Source organism: Megalobrama amblycephala, linkage group LG20 (genome assembly GCF_018812025.1).
Source record: "Megalobrama amblycephala isolate DHTTF-2021 linkage group LG20, ASM1881202v1, whole genome shotgun sequence".
NCBI classification, from domain to species: domain Eukaryota; kingdom Metazoa; phylum Chordata; class Actinopteri; order Cypriniformes; family Xenocyprididae; genus Megalobrama; species Megalobrama amblycephala.
The window spans coordinates 8,389,840-8,416,955 of NC_063063.1; the positions used below are offsets into that span (position 1 = coordinate 8,389,840).

The following is a 27,116-nucleotide window of genomic DNA, read 5'->3' on the forward strand; positions in this document are numbered from 1 at the left end:
AGGTCAAAATTACAGTTTCAGTGCAGCTTCAAAGCGTTCTACGCGATCCCGGATGAGAAATAAGGGTCTTATCTAAATTATGTTATCTGATAAAAATTATACACATTTTAACCATAAATGCTTATCTTGAACTAGCTCTCTTCTTCTTCTCTATTAGAATTCTGGCAGTGTAGACACTGCTAAGTGTATTACTGCCCTCCACAGGTCAAAGTTTGAACTAAATTGTCATATACAATATGCTAGTGCAAGTATATAACAATTAGTTCAAACTTTGACCTGTGGAGGGCAGTAATACACTTAGCAGTGTCTACACTGCCGGAATTCTAATAGAGAAGAAGACGAAGAGAGCTAGTTCAAGATAAGCATTTATGGTTAAAATGTGTATAATTTTTATTTTTTATTTTTTTTTTCAGAAAATGAGTGATGGTTTCTCTAGATAAGACCCTTATTTCTCATCTGGGATTGTGTAGAACGCTTTGAAGCTGGAGTGAAACTGTAATTTTGACCTTCAACAGTTTGGGCTCCATTGAAGTCCACTATATGGAGAAAAATCCTGGAATGTTTTCATCAAAAACCTTAATTTCTTTTCGACTGAAGAGAGAAGGACATGGACATCTTGGATGACATGGGGGTGAGTAAATTATCAGGAAATTTTAATTTGAAAGTGAACTAATCCTTTAAGGAAGAGGCGTACAGTGATGAGTACAGTTCTTGGAGAGCGGGAAGGGCTGTACCGATGATTACCCCAGCAGTCCAGACTATCTCCTGTTGTCTTTTGAGGTCTTGGTTTGATTCATGCAGACAATTATGGAGTCAGGGGCAGTTTTAACAAGACCAAGGCTAGTGGTCACATTTTTTACTTGCCAGTTTTAAATAAAAAAGCATATTGTTTTCAACAAAATGTGAACAATTATAAAACAATAAAAAATGTAAATGTAAAACAAAACCCATCCAACCAACAACACTAAATATCCAGCCATTGTAAGCCCAATAAAAATGTGACAACCTGTCCTTGCCTAAGCATGTTTCAAAATTTCAGTTTATAACTTGACTCCTGTCTGAATGTATGTTAGTGTGTTACACAGCAGATGAGACTCTTAAAATAGAATGATACAGAAATTTTAGAGACAGAATTCAAATATTTTAAGACGGTTCTGATAAGCTGCCAGAAAGAGCATACTTTATAGCCTACTTATAGCATTCGTGACAACTCTAGTCACTATATTTACCCATGTTTCTAATTAAATTCTATAGGCCAATGGCATTCAGATATCAGGAACTATTTGCTTCTGAGTAGTATTTATCACAAGACTTTTTATTGAACTTTCAAGTAACACTTATGTAATTATGAAAGATTAGAAAAAATCTTGTAAGAATGAAAATTAGTATATTGTAGGCCAAAAGAATAAGCATTAGTATCTAATAAATAGCTACTGGAAAAAACTGGAATGGTACAATTAAATAGCTGTTTTCTGAACCAAAAAAGTACAATATTTAATTAATAAAGACAATTTTGTAACCAGTTTTCAGTAAAGCTTAAATAGTCACTACTGGATGAACTATTAGCAGTTTAAAAAATAAGAATTCAAAACTTTGCTATTCTTACATTTTTAGAAATAGGCTAAATAATTGATCCTTGGAAAATGCAACTGTTCAATCTAGATTAACTGTTTCACATGTTTACACTTACATATAATTAGATAGAGTAAAGGTTAGGCGTATTTGGCGTGCTGTCTGGGGGAAGGGCTTCCGAGCTCAGAATTTGGCCCGAACCCAGAGTACTCCTCCCGGTTGTGATAGGAATAGTTAGAACTAGAAGTGAGGAGATGGGGTGGTGGAGGGATGCTGATAAACTGTCAACGAACAGAGGTAAGTCTGCTGTGTATATACCTCTTATCGTTAACTGAGTTGATTAAATGAATGTGCTCCTCTTGTGTTAATTAGGTTAATTATCTGAACATGCTCCTCCTGAACTTTGTTAATAAAACATCATTTAAACAAAATTGATTTTTTTTTTTTTTATGTTTCCAAAATTGCTATTTGGGAGTTGTTGTTTTTTATGTTAACACTCTGCATTTCTACTTGCAGTGGCTGCTTTTCTCAAAAGTCAATAGACTAGGGGAAAATTCCAGAGAATGGTATGTGTTGCCAAAAGTGGTCTTTTTTTCTCACATTGATAGTGAGCGTGTTTGTACCCCAAGCTCAGACTCTGAGTAGGCAGAAAGAGGAGGAGGAAGAATAAACCTCTTTCATTCAAAACTATCTGGAGTCTTGTCACCTACATGACCCCTCATAATACAGCCCGAGAGTGAGTAAACCTTACTTCAATTTACCGTATAGCTGTATATGTAATGTATTTTCAGTGTGCATTTATTATCTTGAGACAAACACTTTCACAGTCTTAGAGCATGAGTATGTTCAGAATAGCATATACTATAGGCTACTTCTATTTTTGCAGTATGTGTGCATAGAATACCTGGATAACCTGCTACATTTGTAAAAATACATACCATTTCAAAAATAATAGACAGTGCAAAAAAGTAGCCTGTTAAATCTACTGTAAAAAAAAGAAAGAAAGAAAGAAATTTACCAAAAAAAATATTGTGACAATTTTTTATGGCATATTGGTCCCTGTATATTTTACAACTAATTACCATATATTTCATTATGTGATATAATGTTACTGTATTAAACCTGAATTACCAAAATCTGCTTTTTACCTTAGCAACATAGTTTGGCCCAGATCCGGCCCACATCTGGTACATGTGGATTACATGCGGACCTGATGTGGGCCGGATCTGGGCCGACACTATGTTACTGTCAGGGTAAAGGGGCCTTATATGTTATATATTACCTTATATGTAAGAATTTTCATGTGTTAATTGCTGTTTTATTGCCAATGTGTGAACAACTTGTAACCAAACTTTCCAACAAAACCTTCCACAAGTTCCTAGGTTGTCTATGAAAGCATGTAGACTGATTTTTATGTGAAGGACTCGGGACGTTTTTGCCAATTTTGCTAGCATGAGCAATAAGTTGCTGGCTGCAGTTCACTTAACAGCCACCGGTGTCACTAATAACAAGGATTTCTGAATTCTATAGTCCCTTTAAAATATACTGATATAACCAGGTAATACAGGTAGCACAACAGAAAACCACATAATGAAGCAGAGTTCTGTTTCACTCCTCCTGACCACCAGAGACGGTGTTATATTTGTGGATAATCGCAGTGCCAGCCAAATAGGTTGAAAAACATATACCAACGAAGTTATGTAGTGACGTGAGCTGAGCTGAGGGGATATTTGCCACGGCAGCTCAGCACCCCACCTCTTTCTCTTCCTCGCCTTTGGATTAGGTCGTAGTGTTATTAATTCTCACTGTCATTGTCTCATTTGCATTTCAGGTTCAGGAATGGATTCTACCATTTGGACTCTCCCTAGCCCCTAGTGTGTTTAAGAGATGTATGAAGGCTGCCCTGTCTCCCCTGTGCTCAGATGAGGGTCCAATCTGTGCACAATACACAGCTGCTGCTGGACCACAAAGCCAATTTGGATCTCTCAGTGATCAGAGTAAAGAGTTCTCTGTCTCCACACAGTCCATCATGTTCATCGGGATGACAATCAATTTGGTCACAATGCGTGCCTTGCTGTCTCCATCTCGGACAAAAGATATCCTAAACCTTCTTGCCCAGTTTCGTCTGGGAGTGGTTGATGGATCACATCAATATATTGGAGATGTGTATAATTTTTCTGGCCTTAAGACTTTTCCTTCCAGTTCTGGTGGGCCGCCATGTGATTGTACATTTGGACAACACACCAACGTTCTTCAATCTGAATCATCAGGAGGGCACAAAGTTGGAGAGCTTGTTGCGGCTCACTTACAATATCCTCACCTGGTCACTTCCACGGTCAATCAGACTGCAGGAGCTCTGTCCAGGAATTGGATACATCCAAGTGAGCGGAGGCTCCACCCGGATGTAGTGCAGGATATTTGGTAGGAGTTCGGTATGGCGGAAGTAGATCTATTTGCTTTGGAAAACACAACTATCTGCCCATTGTGGTTTGCCCAGATGGAAGAGTCCAGGCCAATGAGGAAGGACGGACTGTCACATGATTAGCCAGATTGTCTTCTGTAAGCTTTTCCTCCAATTCATCTGTTGTGGGAGACACTTCACAGGATTGCTCATGGCAGACACAGGGTACTTGTGATAGCGCCAAAGTGGCTGTCCAAACCACAGTTTCCCTTGCTCCTAACCTTGTTGGTGAGCAGACTAAAGCAGCTTCCTTTCAGGAGTGATCTGCTATTCCAGCTGGACAGTCGTATTTGGCATCCAGATCCAGTCTGTCTACTGTCATGGGTCTGGGCTCTGGGGCCAACTCTGAAACTTCGTCATTCACACTGTTCTTAATGTGAGGGCTGCTTCTACACGAAGGCTTTATATCTATCAATGAAGTCTTTCTGCTTGTGGTGCAAGACACATGATTTTGATCCTGTACAATGCACTCCACATTAAAGGTTTATGTGGCAGCCATTTCTGCACATCATTCACTTGTAGAAGGTTTTTCTCTCGGCTTCCACAGCCTAGTTTGCAGTTTTTTAAAAGGTGAGAGGCACCTCAATCCTGCTCACTCCCTCTTTCTCTAGTGTGGAAGTTACCTCTGGTGTTGGAGTCTCTTTGTCAATCTCCTTTTGAAACATTTGAGGACACAGATCTTAAGGCAGGAACACACGGTCGGCCGTCGGGCAGTTTTTCTTTGTCGGCCGACAAAATTTTCTCAGCGTGTTCCATACCGACGGCTGAAGTTGGTCCTCGTCGGCTTTTTTTCGGCCGATTTGAAATGTTGAATCTGTGTTGGAGCTTGTCGGTCCGTCGGGCCATCTGATCATTCTGATTGGCTGTTCAGCTACTGCCGCCTGCTGGTTCGTAAAGGCATTGCATCTCACGCAGGCGCAGAACTGACGTGCTACTTGGCCGTCGGCTGTTTAGCTTCGGTTTGGTGTGTCAGGGGCCAGGGCAACTTTGGACCCAGACGCTGCCGACGTGAGCCAACCCCGCAGTCTGCTTTCGTCGCCACTAGTTTGTCGGCGTCGACTTGGTGTGTTCTGGCCTTTAGGTGGAATTCCTCAAAGGTAGCCTTCCTTCACGCTGTGGCTTCCACAAAGAGGGTTGGTGAGCTTCATGTTCTGTCTGTGAGTCAGTCCTGTAGAGATGGAAACCAGAAGGTACTGGTGTTATCCTTTGGCCCAATCCATCTTTCCTCCCTAAGGTACTATTGCACCAATTATTAATCAGTCTATTGAACTGTATTCCTTCCAACCAACAACAACATTTTCTGCTCCTGTGCCTTGTGTGAGCTTTGAAAATGTATGTAGAAGCTACAGCACTGATAAGGCAATCAGAGCAGTTGTTTGTCTGTTATGGGGGAGCTAGGAAAAGTGCCCCGCTATCTAAGCAGAGGCTGTCACAATGGTTTGTTGAGGTTATTGCTTTGGCCTGGGACCATCACTTGCCATTCCACCAGCTGTTTCCTCTTCTTGGGTGACGTTTAGGGGTGTTTAACTTACAGACATCTATGCAGCAGCGACATGGTCCTACAATGTCAATGTTGCTGTTTCTCAGGATGTGAGCTCGGCTGTGCTTCACCAGTAATCCTTTTTCTGGTAAGTTCATCATGACCCTGTTGGTATGGGTCATCCACTAATATAACACAGTTTCTGGCGGTCAGGAGGAATGAAACAGAATGCTGGTTATGCATGTAACAATGGTTCTGTGAATTCTAGATGACCGCCAGAGATTCCTGTCGCTCAGAATGGGAGACACGCTTCGAAGTTATTCGACTTATATACCCTCAGTTCAGCTCATGTCTAGCTGATGCTGTGATTATCCACTCAATCCGGAATTTACACCTTAGCATCCATAGAACCAACTATTATCCTTCGTTTGCACACTTTATGAATTTGCTTAGTGAAATGACTTGTTTTTCTTAACATTTTTATTATGTAGAAAATATTTCATAAAAGCAATAAGGTACTTGCAGTTTAGTGCTAATATGACTCCTCGAAATACAGCACAGCCTCTCGTGGTGTTACTGAAATAACAGGCTTACCAATAAAAGAATTAATACAGAACAATTTTATTAATTTTCTCAAGGTTTCTTTATACACATTTGGGCCTGTGTACAATTGGTGAAGAAAGGTGCATTACAATACCAAGACAAAGAAAGAGAGCAAGAAAAAGGGACAGAAAGAGTGAGAATTAAGAGAAAGTTAAGGTAAGAGAGATATACAGGGCAAGTCCATGTTGAGCCTTAGATGGCCACAATTAAAGTGGCCAATGAAAAAGGGAGAATTTGGAGCTTCCGTGGGACATTAACAATTAGAATACCCAGAAGCCACCTCTCATGTTTCGATCTTGTGTTACATTACATACAGACAACAGTGTCAAAAATGTAATAATAAAAGTAATAAATACTTTTCAGAAAGCAACCATTTACCAGTCTTGCCATACAGTAAATCTCATTCCCTTTTTTTTTTTAGTTTCTTTAATGTGAAAAAGGTCAAGTTTACATTCAGCATGCAGGTTATTTTACAGTACAGCATACCAAATGGTAAGTTTTCATTTAATGAATTTGCAGAAAATATAACATATGACTACCGTTCTGCTTTAGAAATATAGAACAAAATATGAAACATGTTTTAAGGGAAGCTGAAAAGCATTATATAAATGTTAGTATCACTTGTGTCCAAAAACAGTTATGTTGCTTGATCATCTCAATTAATGGAACATTCCAGGAGAATCTGTGACGTGCTGTCACACAGAAAATTATTTTAACTTTTACTGAATAAATAAAGAAAATAGATGTGTTGAGTTAGATTCTTACAACTGAAGTCTATGGGTTCTACTGTACACTTTTAGAAGAAAAGGTCTATATATAAACTTAAAGGTTTCTGTCAGGCGCTTCATATGTACAACCTTCCCATTCATGGGATCATTTTATGAATATAGATTTAAAGGGTTAGTTCACCCCAAAATGAAATTTCTGTCATTAAGTACTCACCCTTATGTCGTTCCAAACCCGTAAGACCTTTGCTCATCTTTGGAACACAAATTAAGGTATTTTTGATGAAATCCAAGAGTTTTTTTTATTCCCCATAGAAAGCAAGTCATTCAAAGTCCAGAATGAGAATATTTTTGTGCGTAAAAACAAAACAAAAATAACGACTTTATTCAACAAATTCATCTCTGTCATTCTCCTACGCTGTTTATGTTCAGCGCATCCAGGTTCTACGTCAGAATGCCGACTCAGCATTGGCCAACGCTGGTCACGTGAGCAGCACAATGCATGCGTGTGATGCTGACGCAGGTGCTGGCCAATACTGAGCCGGCATTCTGACACAGTACCCGGAAACGCTGAACATAAACAGCGTAGGAGAATGACAGAGATGAATTTGTTGAATAAAGTCGTTATTTTTGTTTTGTTTTTGCGCACTAAAATGATTCTCATCCCTTCATAACATTAAGGTTGAACCAATGTTGACAGTTTTAAAAAATGTCTTTACTTTTCTGGACTTTGAATGACAGTAATTATGTAGCTTTCTATGGGGGATAAAAAAAAAAACTCTTGGATTTCATTAAAAATATCTTAATTTGTGTTCTGAAGATGAACAGAGGTCTTACGGGTGTGGAACGACATGAGGCTGAGTAATTAATGACAGAAATTTCATTTTTGGGTGAACTAACCCTTTAATTCATTTTTATGTTTTAATTTGAAATAAAATTTTCATTTTAATACAACTGTGTTAATTAAACAGCTCGTAAGCATACTTTATCACTAGAAAAAAAACATGAAAGCATTATGCAATCATTTAAGACATTTCTCCTCATATAGAACATTTTTGGCATAAAGTGTTCTTTAAAATTAAGTCAAAAACCTTATAGGGTTTTATATAGAAACCCACTGAACCTTTTTTCTAAGAGTGTAATGGATTTTCAGCAACATTTCCACCATACAAACTGTAGGACGTGTCAAAAATTCTGTGATGCTGACCGTAGAGCTTAAATTGTATATAACCTGGAATTTTCCTTTAATTCATCCTATCTGTTTTCGAAATGCATGTTATAGATCTTATTGTGAACAATTCGTTCATGCATACATTTCATTTTTTAAAAGAAATTTTGATTAGTAATGTTTAATCAAATTGTCAAACCAGACCTTCTGGTGAAAACAACAGACTTCTCTGTTGCTTAAAAATTAGCAGTAAGTGGTAAAACTCCCTCATAGTTGTAGAAATACTGTAGCATTGACTTTCTACTCATTAGGACTCTCAAAAGACAGATGCAATGAATTGTTGAGTCTGATCAGCGGTCCTGCCATCACTGTTCTGGATACCCTTGTTGTCCCCTCCCCCTCTATACTGCTTTTAGCCTTTCTAAACGGCTATATTTACCCTCCAGGCCGATCATGCTTGCACTCTTGTTCTCACACCCACACAACACACACACACACACACACACAGAAAGTGCACAAGTGACAATTTGGAATGAAGATATGTCAGGCAATCAAGCGCGGTTTTGGCTCCAGTTACAATAGCTCTAGAATCTGTGTGAATTCATTTTAAAATGTTACAAGAAATAGAGAAATAGTTGGGCACAAGTGAGTACAATGGATGGAGACAGGTCTGTGGAGAAGTGCTGCCTTGTATGAACAATTAAAAGATAAAAATGTAAGGCATAGTGTGACAAGTGTTCTGAAGAGAAGGAGCTTAATAAAATAAGGTAGCCGGTAGGTTGCTATAGTAATAAATGTTTGTAAATGTGATGCACTACATGCTCAAATTGCACAGCAATTAAACACACGCACACGCTCACACACACACACACACACACACACACACACACACACACACACACACACACACACACACACACACACACACACACACACACACGTTTGTTTTTGTGAATTGTGGGGACATTCCATAGGCGTAATGGTTTTTATACTGTACAAACTGTATTTTCTATCACCCTACACCTAAACCTACCCATCACAGGAAACTGTGCACATTTTTACTTTCTCAAAAAACTCATTCTGTATGATTTATAAGCCTTTTGAAAAATGGGGACATGGGGTAATGTCCTCATAAGTCACCCTCTCCTTGTAATACCTATGTCATCCCATGTTATTATACAAATTTGTGTCCTGGTATGTCACAACACACACACACACACACACACACACACACACACACACACACACACACACACACACACAAAATCCTTATTCATCCCTTTTCCATTACCTTCTGTGGAAAACCAATTCTAAGTAATATTTTCATTGCAAAGGCATTCTTGGTGAAAATAAAATGAAAATCGCTCAAAAATCTGACAATCAAAATGAAATGTGTCAACAAAATAAAGCACAAAGTGATTGGATATATAAAAAGTGAAAGGAAATGAAAAACAAAGACAAAGCAGCAACACAGAAACAAAAAAACAACAACATAATATGTCAAAGGAAAAGTAATTTCTTTGCTATCTCATATCATGCCACTCTTTTAATCTTCCTGTCTTAAGGTAAGTCTTTTATATTCAGGCAACAAGTAGCTCTGTGGTGGTGATATTAGGCATTTTCCTTAAAGAGATTAAAGGAATAGTTGACCCAAAAATGACAAATCTGTCATTTACTCAAGACTTTCCTCCATGGACCACAAAAGGAGACGTTTAGCAGAATGTTTCCACTGCTTTTTTTGCTTTTGCTGTGACCAGAAAAACATAATACCATCAGTATCATTAAGAACTACAGTGAGTGAATATTATCAGTAAATAACGAGATAAATTTTGATCCCTTACTAACATCATAGTCGTACTTTATTTGATCATTTTAATTGTGCTTTTTGTCATTTTTGAAGCTTGACAGTCCCTGGTCACCATTCATTTTTATTGTATAACCATTCTGCTAAACTTCTTATGTGTTCCAATGAAAATCATCCTGAATAAACATTAACAGAATTTTCACGTTGGCGTAGACTATTCATTTAAATCCGCAGTGATTAAAGTGAATGATAAATATATAAAAAATGGGTAACTTGATATGCACTGCTACAAGTACAAATGTCCAATCCATCACAAGTCTATGCTGGGAAACCAGAGAACAGTGACTTCCCGCAGTGTGGAAAGTAATCAGCACTGCACTCTCTGCTGGTAGCTCCTGGTATTGCACCCTAGTGAGGTAACCGTCACGCGTCTCAGAAACAGAGCACACTGCTCACTCATAACCCCTCCTGAGTACTGATCTTGAGCACACTTACAGTGAACGGATGTTTAAAAGCAAAACTCAGTCTACCTCTGCCTATCTCTGAAATATATTCACTGCAGGGTCATTAAATCACGCGCCACAAGTGTAGACGGATATGAATGTGAGATATGAACAACTTGTGTGAAGATATTTATGGTGCACCTTTTTAAGAGTGTTGATAAAGTGGTGTAGAAAGGCTAATTCATTTCTTAATTGAAGGCAAAGCTCAGTGAATGCAAACATCAATTCAGGTTTCAACTACAGTACAGTGGCACATCTTTAAAACCTGACCAAACGACAACCCTTTTGGTTGAATGCAAAAATAAAAAGGTATGGTAAAAAGAAAGTGTAAACACAAGAAAACATTCGAATTCAAAACTTCAGCCCCAGGACACGTGCCGGAAGCCACTGCGGTTGAGGCCTGGCTCAGTCCGGCTGGCACTTGCCCTGATGGGAAGGATATCAGAGGAGGGGTCGGGGTTCTGAGACTGTTTCCTCCTAGTCCAGTTTCACTCCAGGCTTCTCTGTGTTGAGGAGGTGAAGGCTGTCATCTATGAGAAAACTAAGAGAACAAAAAAACAAGGAAAAGAAAACATACACTGTAAAAAAGATTTTCAAAGTTGTTAATAAAACAAAGATTATTGGAGTCTTATAATGCATGTCAATGGGAATTCCATCTATAAGAGTCAAAAAAACATGCACAGACAAATCCAAATTAAACCCTGCGGCTCGTGACGACACACTGATGTCCTAAGACACGAAACGATCTGTTTGTGTGAGAGACCAAACAGTATTTATATAATATTTTACCTCTAATACACAACTATGTCCAAGTGCCTTGCACATCCGGTGTGTGAGGTCTGAATGCACTCTGATGCCGGAAGTGTTCGCTCACACTCACTGACATATACACGCGAGAAATCACTTCCGTCATCAGAGCGTGTTTTCAGACCTTACCAATCGGATGCGCAAAGCAGTTGGACATAGTGGTGTATTAGAGGTAAAAAATTATATAAATACTGTTTGGTTTCTCACACAAACCGATCGTTTCGTGTCTTAGGACATCAATGTGTCGTCACGAGCCGCAGGGTTTCATTTGGATTCGTCTGTGCATGTTTTTTGACTCTTATAGATGGAGTTCCCATCGCCATGCATTATACGACTGACAGACCGCAACGGTTGGAGTTAAAAATCATCATTTGTGTGCTACTGAAGAAACAAAGTCACCTACATCTTGGATGCCCTGGGGGTAAGCAGATAAACATCCAAATTCCATTTTTGGGTGAACTATCCCTTTAACAAGTCAAAATTGGAATATCGCATAAAATATTTGCGAAAAAAATCACCGTTTCCAAATCGAAACTTCCTAGAAAATTGGCAGAAAATATCTGTACTTCCTCTGTACTTCATGCGCATGTCTTCTTAACGTATAAAAAATAATCCGACTTAATTGAGCGCATACATTTTTTATGGGCATCTTTAAAATTTCTGTGCATTTTGGCATTTCCATCCAGCGTTTTTTAAATGCGATATCCCAAAATTTGTATAAAAATAGGTAGATGGAAAAATGGCTAGTGTAGTTTAATATGGGCCCCAAATTAACATATGTAATTTAATTTAAGAAAATCAAACAATCAAAATGAAAATTTGTCAACAAAATAAAGCACAAAGTGATCAGATATTTAATATAAATATATTAGCAATAGAGAAAAAAATTCTATAAAATCCATGTCTAAGGAAAATAATATTTTTCTCATATCGTGCCACTCATTAACTCTTCTTCTCATAAAGATCAAGTCAGTCTTTTATATTCAGGCAAGAAGTAGCTTTGTGGTGGTGATATTAGAAATTCAACACTGAACTGACTTCAGCCAAACAATGCCACTATTGTCTTTTTAGAGCTGCTTTGAGCAAACTTGAATTCTGTTTGCATCTTTGATAATTACTTTCCTTTTTATTACTGTAAAGCTGCTTTGACACAATTTCTATTTTATAAAGCACTATATAAATATAGCTATAGACTTGACTTGACATTCTCCTTAAAGCGATTAAAGGAGTATTTTAACCAAAACTGACAAACCTGTCATTTACTCATGATTTCCCTCCATGGAACACAAAAGGAGATGTTTAACAAAATGTTGGTGCTGCTCATTTCCATACAGTGGAAGCATACAGTAACCAGGTGCTATCATCCACCAAAATGGGCTAAAAAGCACCATATAAATATTATCAAAAAATAATTACCTAAATTTTGGCCCATTCCTCACTTGAAATACAGAGCACAAGTCATACTTTTTTAATGCTTTTATTAGTATTTTTTGTCATGTTTGAAGATTGACAGTCCCTGCCTGGTCACCTTAATGGGTTAATTCACCCAAAAATGAAAATTCTGACCTTCATTAATCTTCGGAACACAAATTAAGAATTTTTAATGAAATCTGAGGTTTCTGTCCCTCCATAGAGATCCAACGCAACTACCACTTTCAACATCCAAAAGGTTAGGAAAGACATCATTAAAGGGTTAGTTCACCCAAAAATGAAAATTCTGTCATTTATTACTTACCCTCATGCCGTTCCACACCTGTAAGAACTTTGTTAATCTTCAGAACACAAATTAAGATATTTTAGTTGAAATCCGATAGCTCCGTGAGGCCTCCATAGGGAGCAATGACATTTCCTCTCTCAAGATCCATAAAGGTACTAAAAACATATTTAAATCAGTTCATGTGAGTACAGTAGTTCAATATTAATATTATAAAGCAACGAGAATATTTCTGGAGCGCCAAAAAAACAAAATAACGACTTATTTAGTGATGGCCAATTTCAAAACACTGCTTCAGGAAGCTTCGGAGCATAAATGAATCAGTGTATCGAATCATGATTCAGATCGCGTGTCAAACTGCCAACGGCTGAAATCACGTGACTTTGGCGCTCCGAACAGCAGATTCGACACACTGATTCATCTGTGCTCTGATGCTTCCTGAAGCAGTGTTTTGAAATCACTAAATAAGTCGTTATTTTGTTTTTTTGGCGCTCCAAAAATATTCTCGTCGCTTTATACTATTAATATTGAACCACTGTACACACATGAACCGATTTAAATATGTTTTTAGTACCTTTATGGATCTTGAGAGAGGAAGTGTCCATTGCTCCCTATGGAGGCCTCACGGAGCTATCGGATTTCAACTAAAATATCTTAATTTGTGTTCTGAAGATTAACGAAGGTCTTACGGGTGTGGAACGGCATGAGGGTGAGTAATAAATGGCAGAATTTTAAATTTTTGGGTGAACTAACCCTTTAAAGTACTCCATGTGTCTCCAGTGAAGTGACGCGAGTGCTTTGTTTGCGCAAAACATAATTTACCACTATATGTACTAAATAATATTATCCAAAGCGTGTTCACATAACAATGTCAGCTCTTGGGTGAACACAAAACGCATGTGTCGTGAAGCTCTCATGAATGCATGTTGCAGATCAATATTTTCATAATAAAGTACTAAATTATGTTTTGTTTTGTTTTTTACACATAATAATGTCTTTCCTACCTTTCTTGACCTTGAAAGTGGTAGTTGCCTTGGATCTCTAAGGAGGGACAGAAATCTCTCAGATTTCATTAAAAATATCTTCAATTGTGTTCTGAAGATGAATGAATGTCTTACAAATGTGGAACGACACGAGGGTGAGTAATTAATGACGGAATGTTTGGGTGAACTAACCCTTTAACATGTATGGCAAATTTAATATGTGCAATTTACATCCTGCAGACTCAAAATGAAGACACAAAATGTGAAACAGGCCGTGCATGCGTACCTGTAGAAGAGGAAGTGGACGGGTACGGTGCTGAGGTGCCAGACGGCATGAGCGTCTAGAACCCAGAAGAGTGGAGGGAAATCCAGCAGCTCCAGCAGGGCAAGGCCATGCAGTAAGAGCACCACCATACCACACTTCCACCAGTACGGCAAAATCCTCCGGTTCAGCCAACACCAGCACAGCCACCACAACAGGTTTATCATGCCTGTGACACAAGCACAAGATCAGAGGGAAAGACAGATGGGTAATACCTGTATCCCATTACTGTATGAGTCTTGTTTTTAAACCTTCACTTTAAGTGTTACATAATGTAAAGCTGGATTTGCACTGATGCCAGACTCATTCATGTGTTATGAATTCTTTTATTTTTTGGATTGCATCAGTCAGGCTCCAAATAAATAAATAAATCAAATGAAATTTTAGCTTTACAGAATTTAACTGGATTATCAAATTAGTCATTATCATATGGTTATGTTATTCATAAACATTTCAGTTAAATTTCCAGAAAAATAACTATATTGTAATATATACTGTTACTGTGATATAAAAATACTTTTTCAGTATGATTTTAGTCATACTGTCAACTTATTTTGGAAACGCTACCATTTAACACCTTTTCACAAATATCATATTTGTGTGGTGCTTATTAAAGGTGCCATCGAATGAAAAATTGAATTTAGCTTGGCATAGTTGAATAACAAGAGTTCATTACATGGAAATGACATACAGTGAGTCTCAAACTCCATTGTTTCCTCCTTCTTATATAAATCTCATTTGTTTAAAAGACCTCCGAAGAACAGGCGAATCTCAACATAACACCGACTGTTACGTAACAGTCGGGATCATTAATATGCACGCCCCCAATATTTGCATATGCCAGCCCATGTTCAAGGCATGAGATAAGGGCAGGCAGTATTAACGTCTGGATCTGTGCACAGCTGAATCATCAGACTAGGTAAGCAAGCAAGAACAATAGCGAAAAATAGCAGATGGAGCAATAATAACTGACATGATCCATGATATCATGATATTTTTAGTGATATTTGAGAATTGTCGTTTTGTTAGCATGTTGCTAATGTACTGTTAAATGTGGTTAAAGTTACCATCGTTTCTTACTGTATTCACAGAGACAAGAGCCGTCGCTATTTTCATTTTTAAACACTTGCAGTCTGTATTATGCATAAACACAACTTCATTCTTTATAAATCTCTCCAACAGTGTGTAATGTTAGCTTTAGCCACGGAGCACTATCAAACTCATTCAGAATCAAATGTAAACGTCCAAATAAATACCATACTTACGCGATTAGACATGCTGCATGATGAACACTTTGTAAAGATCCATTTTGAGGGTTATATTAGCTGTGTGAACTTTTGTTTATGCACTGTTTAAGGCAAGTGCGAGCTCCGGGGGCGGAGAGCATGAGAATTAAAGGGGCCGCAGCCTGAATTTATAATGATGCCCTAAAATAGGCAGTTAAAAAAATTAATACAAAAAAATCTATGGGGTATTTTGAGCTGAAACTTCACAGACACATTCAGGGGACACCTTAGACTTATATTACATCTTTTGAAAACACGTTCTTCGGCACCTTTAATACATAGTAGTTTATGACACTGAGCTGTTGCGACTAATCTTTGTTATTAACATGTATCCAGTAAAAGGTTAAATAACAACATAAACATTGTAAAAATGCATATATAATAAAACAAATCATTGCATAGAGTTAAAAAAATATATTGTGAACTGTTTTCGCATTTCCTTCTAACACCGTGTCTACACTGGATGCGAGTGGTGCAATGCGACGCAAAAAAAAACAAACAGTAAAATCCATTATAATCAGTGATGTTGTCTACACTGGATGCGGCGCGACACGAAGGACAAATGCTTTGAAATGGGCACTTTGTCGCGTCCAGTGTAGACAGCTTTTAGCTGTTGCAACACGAGCGACAATGGTGTAGACACGGTGTTATTGTCTATCGAAAAAAGTAATTTATGTGTAAAAATGTATGGCATAATTTAATGGCAATGTAAACCTTTTAACAATGCAAATAAAGCTACTTGAACCTGAATCTAAAATGTCAAGACCTTTTTGTGTTTACACAAAACTGAGTGTGTTTACATACAACAAAATGCTTAAAAACGATCCAAAATAAGAACTTATATTTACAGTTTGTATTTAAATATCAAACTAACACTGCAAAAAAAACTTTACATGTTTACATGAGTTTTTGAAATGATAGATTCATTAAAAATGTTGCAAAGCTGACAGAACAATTACATGCAAAGATCTACACTGTTCAATAAATTGACTGAGCTTTGACTACAGTCAATATGAAACCGCATTAAAAACCCATTTTACTCCAGTAATGTGACATTATTCTGAATGAAAAAGGATTTTAAAATATAGGTCATGACTTGATTTGATTCATGATGATTTTATTCATTGGGAATTGATTGGATTGTGAAAAGCAGCTATTTGATTCCAGTGGATTGTGGAAGACTACTCCCCTGTTTTTATTTGGAATAATCTACACTGATGAATCATCAAAATAAAACCAGAAGTATTTAATAAGATAAGTGCTATTATGCTATTTTAAAGGTCTCCTTCAATAGGTTTACATGCATCCATGTTCAAAATGGTTCAATAAAGGATTTGTTCTCTCTAAACCCCTCGTTTCCAAAAGTTTATTATGCTCTGATTGGTCTACAGCTTACATCATGTGTCAGAAATGAAACGCCAATAACCATATCTGAATTTCAGGCCTCAGCAACAACTACAGTGTTTGAGGGATGGGCAAATCTGATGTTGTTCACGGGCAGCCTATGAAGACCAAGCCTGGCATAATGCAAATTTGTTACAAACCTACGTAGGTTCATGCTGGAAGCAATACTTGAAATGACTGACGCCTCGTTTCAGGCAGTTCGGCATTGGTTCTTTCTTTTGGGAAATAATAACTTCATTTATCATGCACTTTGATCTTTGAAGCTTTTCAGACATTTTACATTCACAAACAACTATATTACACATTACATGAAAGGTAATATTGAAAAAGCATAATGTGGCACTTTAAAGGATTAGTCCACTTTTAAATACACTTTTCCTGATAAATTTACTCACCACCATGTCATCCAAGATGTTCATGTCTTTCTTTCGTCAGTCGAAAAGAAATGAAGGTTTTTGAGGAAAAAATTCCAGGATTATTATCCTTACAGTGGATTTCAATGGCTACCAACAGGTTGAAGGTAAAAATTACAGTTTCAGTGCAGCTTCAAGGGCTTTAAACGATACCAGATGAGTAATAAGGGTCTTATCTAGCGAATCGATCGGTCATTTTCGAAAAAAATACAACCGTTTATGCTTTATAAACAAAATATCGCCTTGAACGTATTTTCCGCTTCCGCATTCTTCATAACGCTTACGCTGAATGTTCTACGCCTTCCCTATTCAAGTTACGGAAAAAAATGAAACTGGCGCTGCGTTCGTTCCGTAAGTAGAATAGGGAAGGCGTAGAACATTCAGCGTAAGCGTTATGAAGAATGCGGAAGCGGAAAATACGTTCAAGGCGATATTTTGTTTATAAAGCATAAACGGTTGTATTTTTTTCGAAAATGACCGATCGATTCGCTAGATAAGACCCTTATTACTCATCTGGTATCGTTTAAAGCCCTTGAAGCTGCACTGAAACTGTAATTTTTACCTTCAACCTGTTGGTAGCCATTGAAATCCACTGTAAGGATAATAATCCTGGAATTTTTTCCTCAAAAACCTTCATTTCTTTTCGACTGACGAAAGAAAGACATGAACATCTTGGATGACATGGGGGTGAGTAAATTTATCAGGAAAAGTGTATTTAAAAGCGGACTAATCCTTTAAGTAAACAGAGTCCATTCATGACCTTTCCCAAAAAAAACACACACACACCATTTTTACATGACCTGACATATTATCAGCATATTATAGTCACTGTAAAATCATGCATGTAAACACACTCACTGTGGTATTCATAACACCTTACCTATGGTGGCATTGGCAGCCATGTTGTACCCATAGTCAAAACTGACGAAGGTCAGATAAGAAACATGAGATGTGAAGGCCAGAATGAGCAGAACTCCCACCATACTGGAAATTGCAGGCCTACGCAAACCCAATGTCCTGAAAAACAAATATTAATCCTCAAATCACCATCATAAACAAAAAGTTCAACAGCATTACATATTGTCAATCGGCCGTTTATGAGCATTTCCTGTTCACACACCTGACGCAGCACAAGTAGATAGAGTAGAGAATGACAGCTGATGCACAGAAGTAGTCCATCTTCTATAAAACAAAGACAGAAAATCTCTATCAATGCTTTGGACATAAATATTTTTATTAATGTTAATCCAAAACTTTTAAAAAATGTTTAGAATTTGTCTTTGAATCATTTCTCGAAAGGTTACCTCTGTTAGATAGGTGTCTCTCGTGTGGAACACTGTAGACCAGAACCATGCATTCAGCGAAACCTGCAGAGAGACACAAACATGGTTGAGCACCACTTACATTTACAATGGGGACCATTTTTACCTAAAGAAAAAGTGTTTTATGTTTTTCCTCTAGATTTTCTTTTTATAACAATAACAATATAAATTGAAAAATAAATATAATGAATTTTGGAATGTCTCAGCATTAGACAGCAGCACTGGAGATGACATGAACAAATCTGATCATGTGATCCAGCATGATTTCAGAATGTTCCAAAGAGTATCTGACCATCTGTACAACATGATCAAAGAGTCACATGATCAATGTCACTAATTTAATTAGAGACCTATAAATAGTGAAAAAAATCCCATAAACATTTAAAAATTAATTAATGAAATAGTGCAGTTTCAGACTTTTGGATTCCACTTTTTTTGTTTGCAGAGGTGTGGAATAGAGATGGAAATTGTAAGGAATTTAATGATGCTGGTTCCAGCGTGGATGCAGCCTGTTGCAGCTAATCCCTTCGGTTAAAAGGTTAGTTCACCCAAAAATGAAAATTCTGTCATTTTTACTCACCCTCATGTCGTTCTACACCCGTAAGACCTTCGTTCTTCTTCGGAACACAAATTAAGATATTTTTGATGAAATCCTATGGCTCAGTGAGGTCTGCATAGACAGCAATGCCACCGAACTTCTCAAGATCCAGAAACTTATTCAAAGCAGTTCATGTGAGTTCAGTGGTTCAACGTTAATCTTATAAAGTAACGAGAATAGTTTTTGTGTGCCAAAAAAACAAAATAATGACTTTTCAACAATATCTAGTGATGGCCGATTTCAAAACATTGCTTCGAATCTTTTGTTTCGATTCAGTGATTCAGAGTACCAAAGTCACATGATTAGTTTGGCAGTTTGACACACAATCCGAATAACTGAATCGAAACAAAAGATTTGAAGCAGTTTTTTGAAATCGGCCATCACTAGATATTCTTGAAAAGTCTTTATTTTGTTTTTTTGGCACACAAAAAGTATTCTCATTGTTTTATAATATTAAGGTTGAACCACCGCACTCACATGAACACATTGCTGTCTATAGAGGCCTCACTGAGCCATCGGATTTCATCAAAAATATCTTATTTTGTGTTCCAAAGATGAACGAATGGTCTTACGGGTGCAGAATGACATGAGGGTGAGTAATAAATGACATTATTTTCATTTTTGGGAGAACTAACCCTTATTTACTCATGTCTTTTGAAGCGAAGTGTAAGAAAAATAGTAATATTTTTCACTTTTTTAACTATAAATAATTGATTCCGGTCTACTGTCATACGAGCATTCATGAGAGGGACATTGTGACGCAAGCTTGCACGAGAAGTAACACAGAAGCACAGATGCAATGATTTACAGTTAAAAAAGATGAGAGAATTTTTTCTCAAATTGATGAGAATTTTCATTTTCGGGTGAACTATCCCTTTAAAAGAAAACTTCAAACATAAATTAAAACATAATTTGGAATTACTGAAATTTACTGTTTTAGCTTCTGAGAAAGACTTTTACCAGTTTTCATAATGTAGAAAGTCTGTTAATTTATATAATAAATATAATACAGCAAACTAGGTAAAAATGAGTAGGTAAAAAAGACCTGCACATAAGCTGACAATCTATTGAATTGTGCTTATGTGAAAGTGCAATTACGATTATAATCACAATTATAATTTTTTTTACCATTCACAAGTATAATCGGATACAGAAAAAGTATGCACATTTGCCATCCCTGGTTAGGAAAGGAAATATTTAAGAGTGAGGAGTTGGGACGGTGGAGGGATGCTGGTAAACTGTTGTGGGATAGAGGTAGGTTGGCTATGTACAGTACAGTCCAAAAGTTTGGAACCACTAAGATTTTTAATGTTTTTAAAAGAAGTTTTGTCTGCTCACCAAGGCTACATTTATTTAATTAAAAATACAGTAAAAAACAGTAATATTGTGAAATATTATTACAATTTAAAATAACTGTTTTCTATTTGAATATATTTGACAAAGTAATTTATTCCTGTGATGCAAAGCTGAATTTTCAGCATCGTTACTCCAGTCTTCAGTGTCACATGATCCTTCAGAAATCATTCTAATATGCTGATTTGCTGCTCAATAAACATTTATGATTATTTTCAATGTTGAAAACAGTTGTGTGCTTTTTTTTCAGGATTCCTTGATGAATAGAAAGTTCAAAAGAACAGCATTTATCTGAAATACAAAGCTTCTGTAGCATTATACACTACCGTTCAAAAGTTTGGGGTCAGTAAGAATTTTTTTTTTTTTTTTTGAAAAGAAATGAAAGAAATGAATACTTTTATTCAGCAAGGATGCATTAAATCAATCAAAAGTGGCAGTAAAGACATTTATAATGTTACAAAAGATTAGATTTCAGATATTCATCAAATAATCCTGAAAAAAAATATTGTACACAAATATTTTGTACAATTGTACACATTAAATATTTCTTGAGCAGCAGATCAGCATATTACAATGATTTCTGAAGGATCATGTGACACTGAAGACTGGAGTAATGATGCTGAAAATTCAGCTTTGCTTCACAGGAATAAATTACTTTGTGAAATATATTCAAATAGAAAACAGTTATTTTAAATTGTAATAATATTTCACAATATTACTGTTTTTTACTGTATTTTTAATTAAATAAATGTAGCCTTGGTGAGCAGACGAAACTTCTTTTAAAAACATAAAAATCTTAGTGGTTCCAAACTTTTGGACTGTACTGTATATACCTCCTCTCATGCCAATTAGGTTGATTATCTGAACATGCTGAGCTTTGTTAACGAAACATCATTTATAGTGCAGCCCAACACACCACCCACTATTTCTCCCCCATTACATTGAATAGTGCTGCAGGAAACTGAGCATTTTAGTACGGAGTTCCTTGTGACTCAGTGCAAGAATGGAATCATTAACGGAAATCATTGTCATTCAGTTGCAGCATTTTTGAAAAAACTAGTGCACTAGTGCAGACAGGCACTGTCTCACCAGTGAGAAGGCGGTGATGGTGTGGTACATGGGGCTTTGTCGAGGGACGGCGCTGCGGTATCTCAGCAGCATCAGCAGACATGCCAGACCGTTGAGCAGAGACGCCAGCGCAGATGCAGGCTCCTCAAAACACAGGAAACGAGCAAATGGCCACTAGACAATGTCAAAAATAGGAAAAAAGATGAAGAATCAAGGTAAAAAGTACATATTTCTTTTAAAGTTTCATAGTGATGATCATTAAAATTGGTTCACATTGGTTGACACTAACCTTCCCGTGAAACTGTGGTACACTGTAGCCCTCTGCCTGGTACAGACCCACGGTGGTCCACATGCACTGATACCTGCAGTCATCACGACACGTCCAACCTGAAAGACCAGACTTCAAATGATCCATTGCACAGGAAAGCTTGCAAGACGACATTTATTGACCCGTAAATCAAGTAAATCTGACATAACGTATGTAAATTTACAATACTATCTAATCTACTATCTAATCTATCTAATCTACAAGGTTTTTATACTATGCACGCACAATTAGTCGGAAGACACAGTTGATTGAATTTATGTGATTCATTCTCTTATAAATCGCTTGATCTAAAGGATTATGCTTACATGCTTAAAATTATATTTGTAAGCAAATATGAGTCTACTGGAACTTTGATGCTTCAAAAAGTTCCTAAAGAGATCAAAAACTAATCCAGATGAATTTTAGCGGTTTAGTCCAAATTTTCTGAAGAGACACAATTGCTTTTTATGATGAACAGATTGAATTTAGGCATCTATTGACATATAAACATTGATCAGCGAACATAAACAGAAGCTCAAAGGAACCTGAATGATGCGTGAGAACAAACCTCTTCCGGAAGCTCAAATGTGCTGACGTTTGATCAAGGTTTATATGTGAATAAAAGCCTAAATTCAATCTGTTCATCATAAAAAGTGATCGAGTCTCTTTAAAAATTATAGACTAAACCGCTCAATTCGTATGGATTAATTTTCTGATCTCTTTATGAACTTTTTGGAGCATCAGTTGTGCAGGCTGTCTATGGAGGGACAGAAAGCTCTCAGATTTCCTCAAAAAGATCTTCATTTGTGTTCCGAAAATTAACGAAAGTCTTACGGGTGTGGAACGACATGAGGATGAGTAATTAATAACAGAATTGTCATTTTTGGGTGAACTAACCCTTTAAGTAAACTTCATCCAAAGCTAACAAAGTTCAGCTAAATGTTACAATGTCGAGCAAAAGTATATGACTTTGTACAAATTATTATTTTTATGATTTGTAATGTAATCATTATAACAATGAATGTACATTAATAAGGTACTATGCACATGATATTACAGGTCAGGCTTTAAATGCAACTCACTTTTATGCCATATGTATTGGGGGTCTCCCTATCCAGAAATGGGTTCTTGGTCTAAATGGCTAAAAAGCCCTACATTAAAAGTTATACTTCCTGACATAAGAGAATGTTGCTATGCAACAAAAATCACCATCTGCTATTGTGAGTTGTGCAGTGACAGGGTGAACAGGAGATCAGAACTGTTACACAATCATGGATTTAACAGGACACTGAAGGGACAGAACTATCTGTTTTATAATTTATTTTCTGTGTTTTTTAAAAAAACTTTATTATATACACACACACACACACACTACCATTCAAAATGTTGGGGTTGGTAAGAGATTTTATGTTTTTGATAGAAAACATCTCCTATACTCACCATAGCTGCATTTAATAGATCAAAAATACAGTAAAAACAGTAATATTGTGAAACATTATTACAATTTAAAATAACAGCTTTCTATTTGAATATATTTAAAAATGTAATTCATTCCTGTGAAGCAAAGCTGAATTTTCAGCATCATTACTCCAGTCTTCACAGTCACCTGATCCTTCAAAAATCATTCTAATATGCTGATTTGCTGCTCAAGAAACATTTCTTATTATTATCAGTGTTGAGATCTGTTGTGCTGCTTCATATTTTTTAATAATTTACTTGAATTAGTGATGACAAAGTAGAACAGATTAATCTGAAAGGTACGTTTAAAATATTACTTATATATAGACATGAATATATACATATTTATATGTCTTGAGACTAACAATATGAATTCAAAGAATGTTTTTACTCAGTAAGTCTAGAGGTTTAAATGAATACCAAAGATGTCGAAAATGCACATCTAACTGAATATAAACCCCATGAATTACAAGTAGTGTTAAATTTAAATATGCAGTCTTGGAAAATCAAGAAAACAAGATTCAAACAATAAGATATAACAACAACATGCCGTTCAGGGCTTTCTGTGCCAATTCTTCTTATCCCAAGGCTCTAATTTTATCTTTTCACTTAAAAATAAAAACAAAGTTTTTATTTGTTTGTTTGTTTTACTTTTATTGTCCCCCATAGGGGGAAATAGTTTTGCAGCAGAAGGTAACAGACATACCAGACAATACGTAACACACAAGTAATATAAATATTTTAGTTTTATTAATAATGTCATTGTGTGCTTTTTTCATTTTTCTTTTTAAATATTGTTATTTAGGATGTATTTATTAGGATTAATTTATTTTATTTCAGTTTTTATTTTTATTTTTAGGTAGTTTTAGTTTTTTATTTATTTCAATTTAATAATTTTAGTGCTTCAACTTAACACATCTCTAATTTTTGTTTAGTTAAAGTAAACTAATATTTATATTTTGATTTATTTCAATTAACAGAATGGTTTTGGTTTTGGTTAACAGAACAGTTTTAGTTAACGATAATAACCCTGAATCACAAAAAAAACATTGTCATTCAATTTAATAGAAAATCAAAGATCACTATTTTCCAGAGACACAAAATTAGATCAATTAACTTCCAAACTGTTTCTTTCAACTGACTAAATCTTACAAATGTTGATATTCAGATGAAATTACAAAATTAAGAAGAGCATAATATTCATCAAATGTGTTGAAATGAGATTTTGTGCTCTATGATGAAGAGAAGAAATTAAGATGGGGGGCGGGGGGTCATCTTTCCCTACTCAAGAGGAAAACAAACAAAAAATGAGAATAAAAAAGCTTAAAGGCCACCTATTCAAAACAAAAGCTTAATGACGCTGAGATTGAATCTTGGGAGATGTCGTCAGCCGGTGGAAAAGAATCGGGACAGGGCTTGGGTAGAAATCATGTTCATGGATGAGATTATTAAAGTTACTGTAGTATGAAGCGGGGCAGGGCCGAGTGCTGTGGGAGCGGAATGAGGCCGCTGGAGCAATTGCTAATGAGAGACGAGTGCGACACACACCTCGAGAGCAGCGGAACTTTTATTATGCCGCAGCGGCCGCTTCCGCTTCTATGTGGGGTAACGCAGCGCTGTTTATCATATTATATACATTTGAGTGTGTTGACAATGATGTTATAACGTTACTCTGAGCATTCACTCGCCGGCTGCTGTTAGACACTTGTTGCACAATGCAGTAAGCTAGATCAATATTAGAATATCATATTAATAAATGCTGGATGGCTTGTGTTGATAAATGGTATGCAATTAATTTTAAAACATATTGTATGATGGAGAAAATTCTGCATTACTGTTACTAAAAATAAAGCTGCATCTGATTATGCTATGTTAGCTACTAACTAAATTGTCATATGCAATATGCTAGTGCAAGTATATAACAATTAGTTCAAACTTTGACCTGTGGAGGGCAGTAATACACTTAGCAGTGTCTACACTGTCAGAATTCTAAAGAAGAAGAAGAAGAGAGCTAGTTCAAGATGAGCATTCATTGTTAAAACTTATTTATTTATTTATTTATTTTTTCCTTTAGAAAATTAGCGATGGTTTATCTAGATAAGATCCTTATTCCTCGTCTGGGATCGCACAGATCCCTTTGAAGCTACAATGAAACTGTAATTTTGACCTTCAACCGTTTGGGCTCCATTGAAGTCCACTATATGGAAAAAAATCCTTGAATGTTTTCATCAAAAACCTTAATTTCTTTTCGACTGAAGAAAGAAAGACATGAACATCTTGGATGACATAGGGGTGAGTAAATTATCAGGAAATTTTCATTTGAAAGTGAACTAATCCTTTAACAAAATAGTGTTTTTCTCTGAGGCATGGTAAAAACATGCAGTCGCGGAAAACAAGATTCAAACCATATGACTAAACGTGTTGAGCTATATAACAATGATTAGTTTTCTGTCTATTAATGTAACCAAACATGTCTAACAAAACATGTACTATATTAAAGCGTCTTTGGAAATCGAGGGTAACGCGGGTATGACGCCATTGATAGTTGACGTATGGACACGGTCCGTGTCCTGGTTAAAATTGCTTATTTCTCTGGATTTAAACATTCTTGGAAACATCTGGGATAATGTAAGTACACAAGTCAGCAAAATATATAACACTGTTTTAGTGTTTTTTTGATATTTTAATCCAAAAATCTTACATATTGTGCTTTTAAATCAGCCAAAGGTTGTTGGCTGGTCCTAGCTAGTTTAACTGGTATCTCATCCTGCTGGTATGTGGCTGGTTTAGCAGGTCTCAAAGCCTGACAAGTGTCCAAAACCCATCTAAAGTGCCCAAAACTCCCATGAAAGTTGTTGTCATGATTTGCACATTTTTATAAATACTCATATTAAGATGTATATGAACTGCTCATTAAAATGTGCCATTAAATAATTTAGTATACACATTCCTAATAATTTAATTTCTAAATAATGTTATGACATTTTCTATTGAAATTTGCAGTTTGCAGAGTACTCAAATAGGTTAGTAGTGTTGCCCAATACAATAGGTTAGTATAGTAGGCTACCTGTGAGTGCCATATATGGAGGTTGAGCGGACTGGAATCCCCGCAGTCGGGCCCCTGTGCAGTTCGTCCGGACACATTGTTTGACGCAGTCGCGGTAGACGGGCTCTTTGTCCCCCTGAGAGGCGCTCGCAGGAGCGAACAAGAGAAACACCGCGGCCGCTAGAAACATCAGGCGCGTCATGCTGCTGTCAGTCCGTCCGGTCATAAGGCACAACTGTGCAACATCAGGCCATTACAGCGAGTCTAGCGAGAGTCTCGTTGACCGAGCATGACAGTATTCACAGCCACCGTGTCTTTTGTCTTTAAGCATAGATAAGCACCTTTTATTCGCTGCCCGGACAAGTTTCATAGACACATCACAAGCGAAATGTTACATTTCACTTAAAGACAAACCCGGAAGTGCAAAAGCAGCGCGCATGCGCACATCTCTCGCTTTCTCTCTCAACTCAGATACACAAAATTAATCTAACAAATGAATGAATGAATAATCCAAATCGAAAATTGTTACATTAATATAAAAGAAGGATTTAAAAAAAAAAAAAAAAAAAATGCAAAGCATGATTGCTTATATACTGAATATAAAATGTGTGTTTGTGTAGCTCTGCTGAAAAATATTTACTATGCATTAGCTATGCAAAGTTTTATAAAAGTCAAGAGAACTTAAAAATAATATGATATGCTCAATCAAAAAAAAAAAT

At 36.5% G+C, this 27,116-nt stretch overlaps 1 protein-coding gene and 1 long non-coding RNA gene across 3 annotated transcripts; one reads left to right on the forward strand and one right to left on the reverse strand.

The window, feature by feature from the left end:
* Nucleotides 1–1,534: 1,534 nt before the first annotated feature.
* LOC125255350 lies at nucleotides 1,535–14,192 on the forward strand. Of its 2 annotated transcripts, none has more exons than XR_007181885.1 (3): nucleotides 1,535–1,869; nucleotides 2,089–2,308; nucleotides 14,061–14,192. It is a non-coding gene; the product is annotated as an uncharacterized LOC125255350 (long non-coding RNA). The 2 variants fall into 2 exon arrangements; XR_007181886.1 differs by lacking the exon at nucleotides 14,061–14,192 and adding an exon at nucleotides 3,404–4,838.
* On the reverse strand, nucleotides 9,506–26,840 carry pgap3 (post-GPI attachment to proteins phospholipase 3). The gene is made up of 8 exons (XM_048170516.1): nucleotides 26,419–26,840; nucleotides 21,876–21,973; nucleotides 21,608–21,760; nucleotides 18,550–18,612; nucleotides 18,366–18,427; nucleotides 18,126–18,262; nucleotides 14,107–14,311; nucleotides 9,506–10,857 (listed from the first exon to the last, which is right to left on the reverse strand). The coding sequence occupies exons 1-8, from the start codon at nucleotides 26,621–26,623 to the stop codon at nucleotides 10,794–10,796; spliced, it is 987 nt and encodes a 328-aa protein (XP_048026473.1). The 5' UTR covers nucleotides 26,624–26,840; the 3' UTR covers nucleotides 9,506–10,793.
* Between the last annotated feature and the right edge of the window lie 276 nt (nucleotides 26,841–27,116).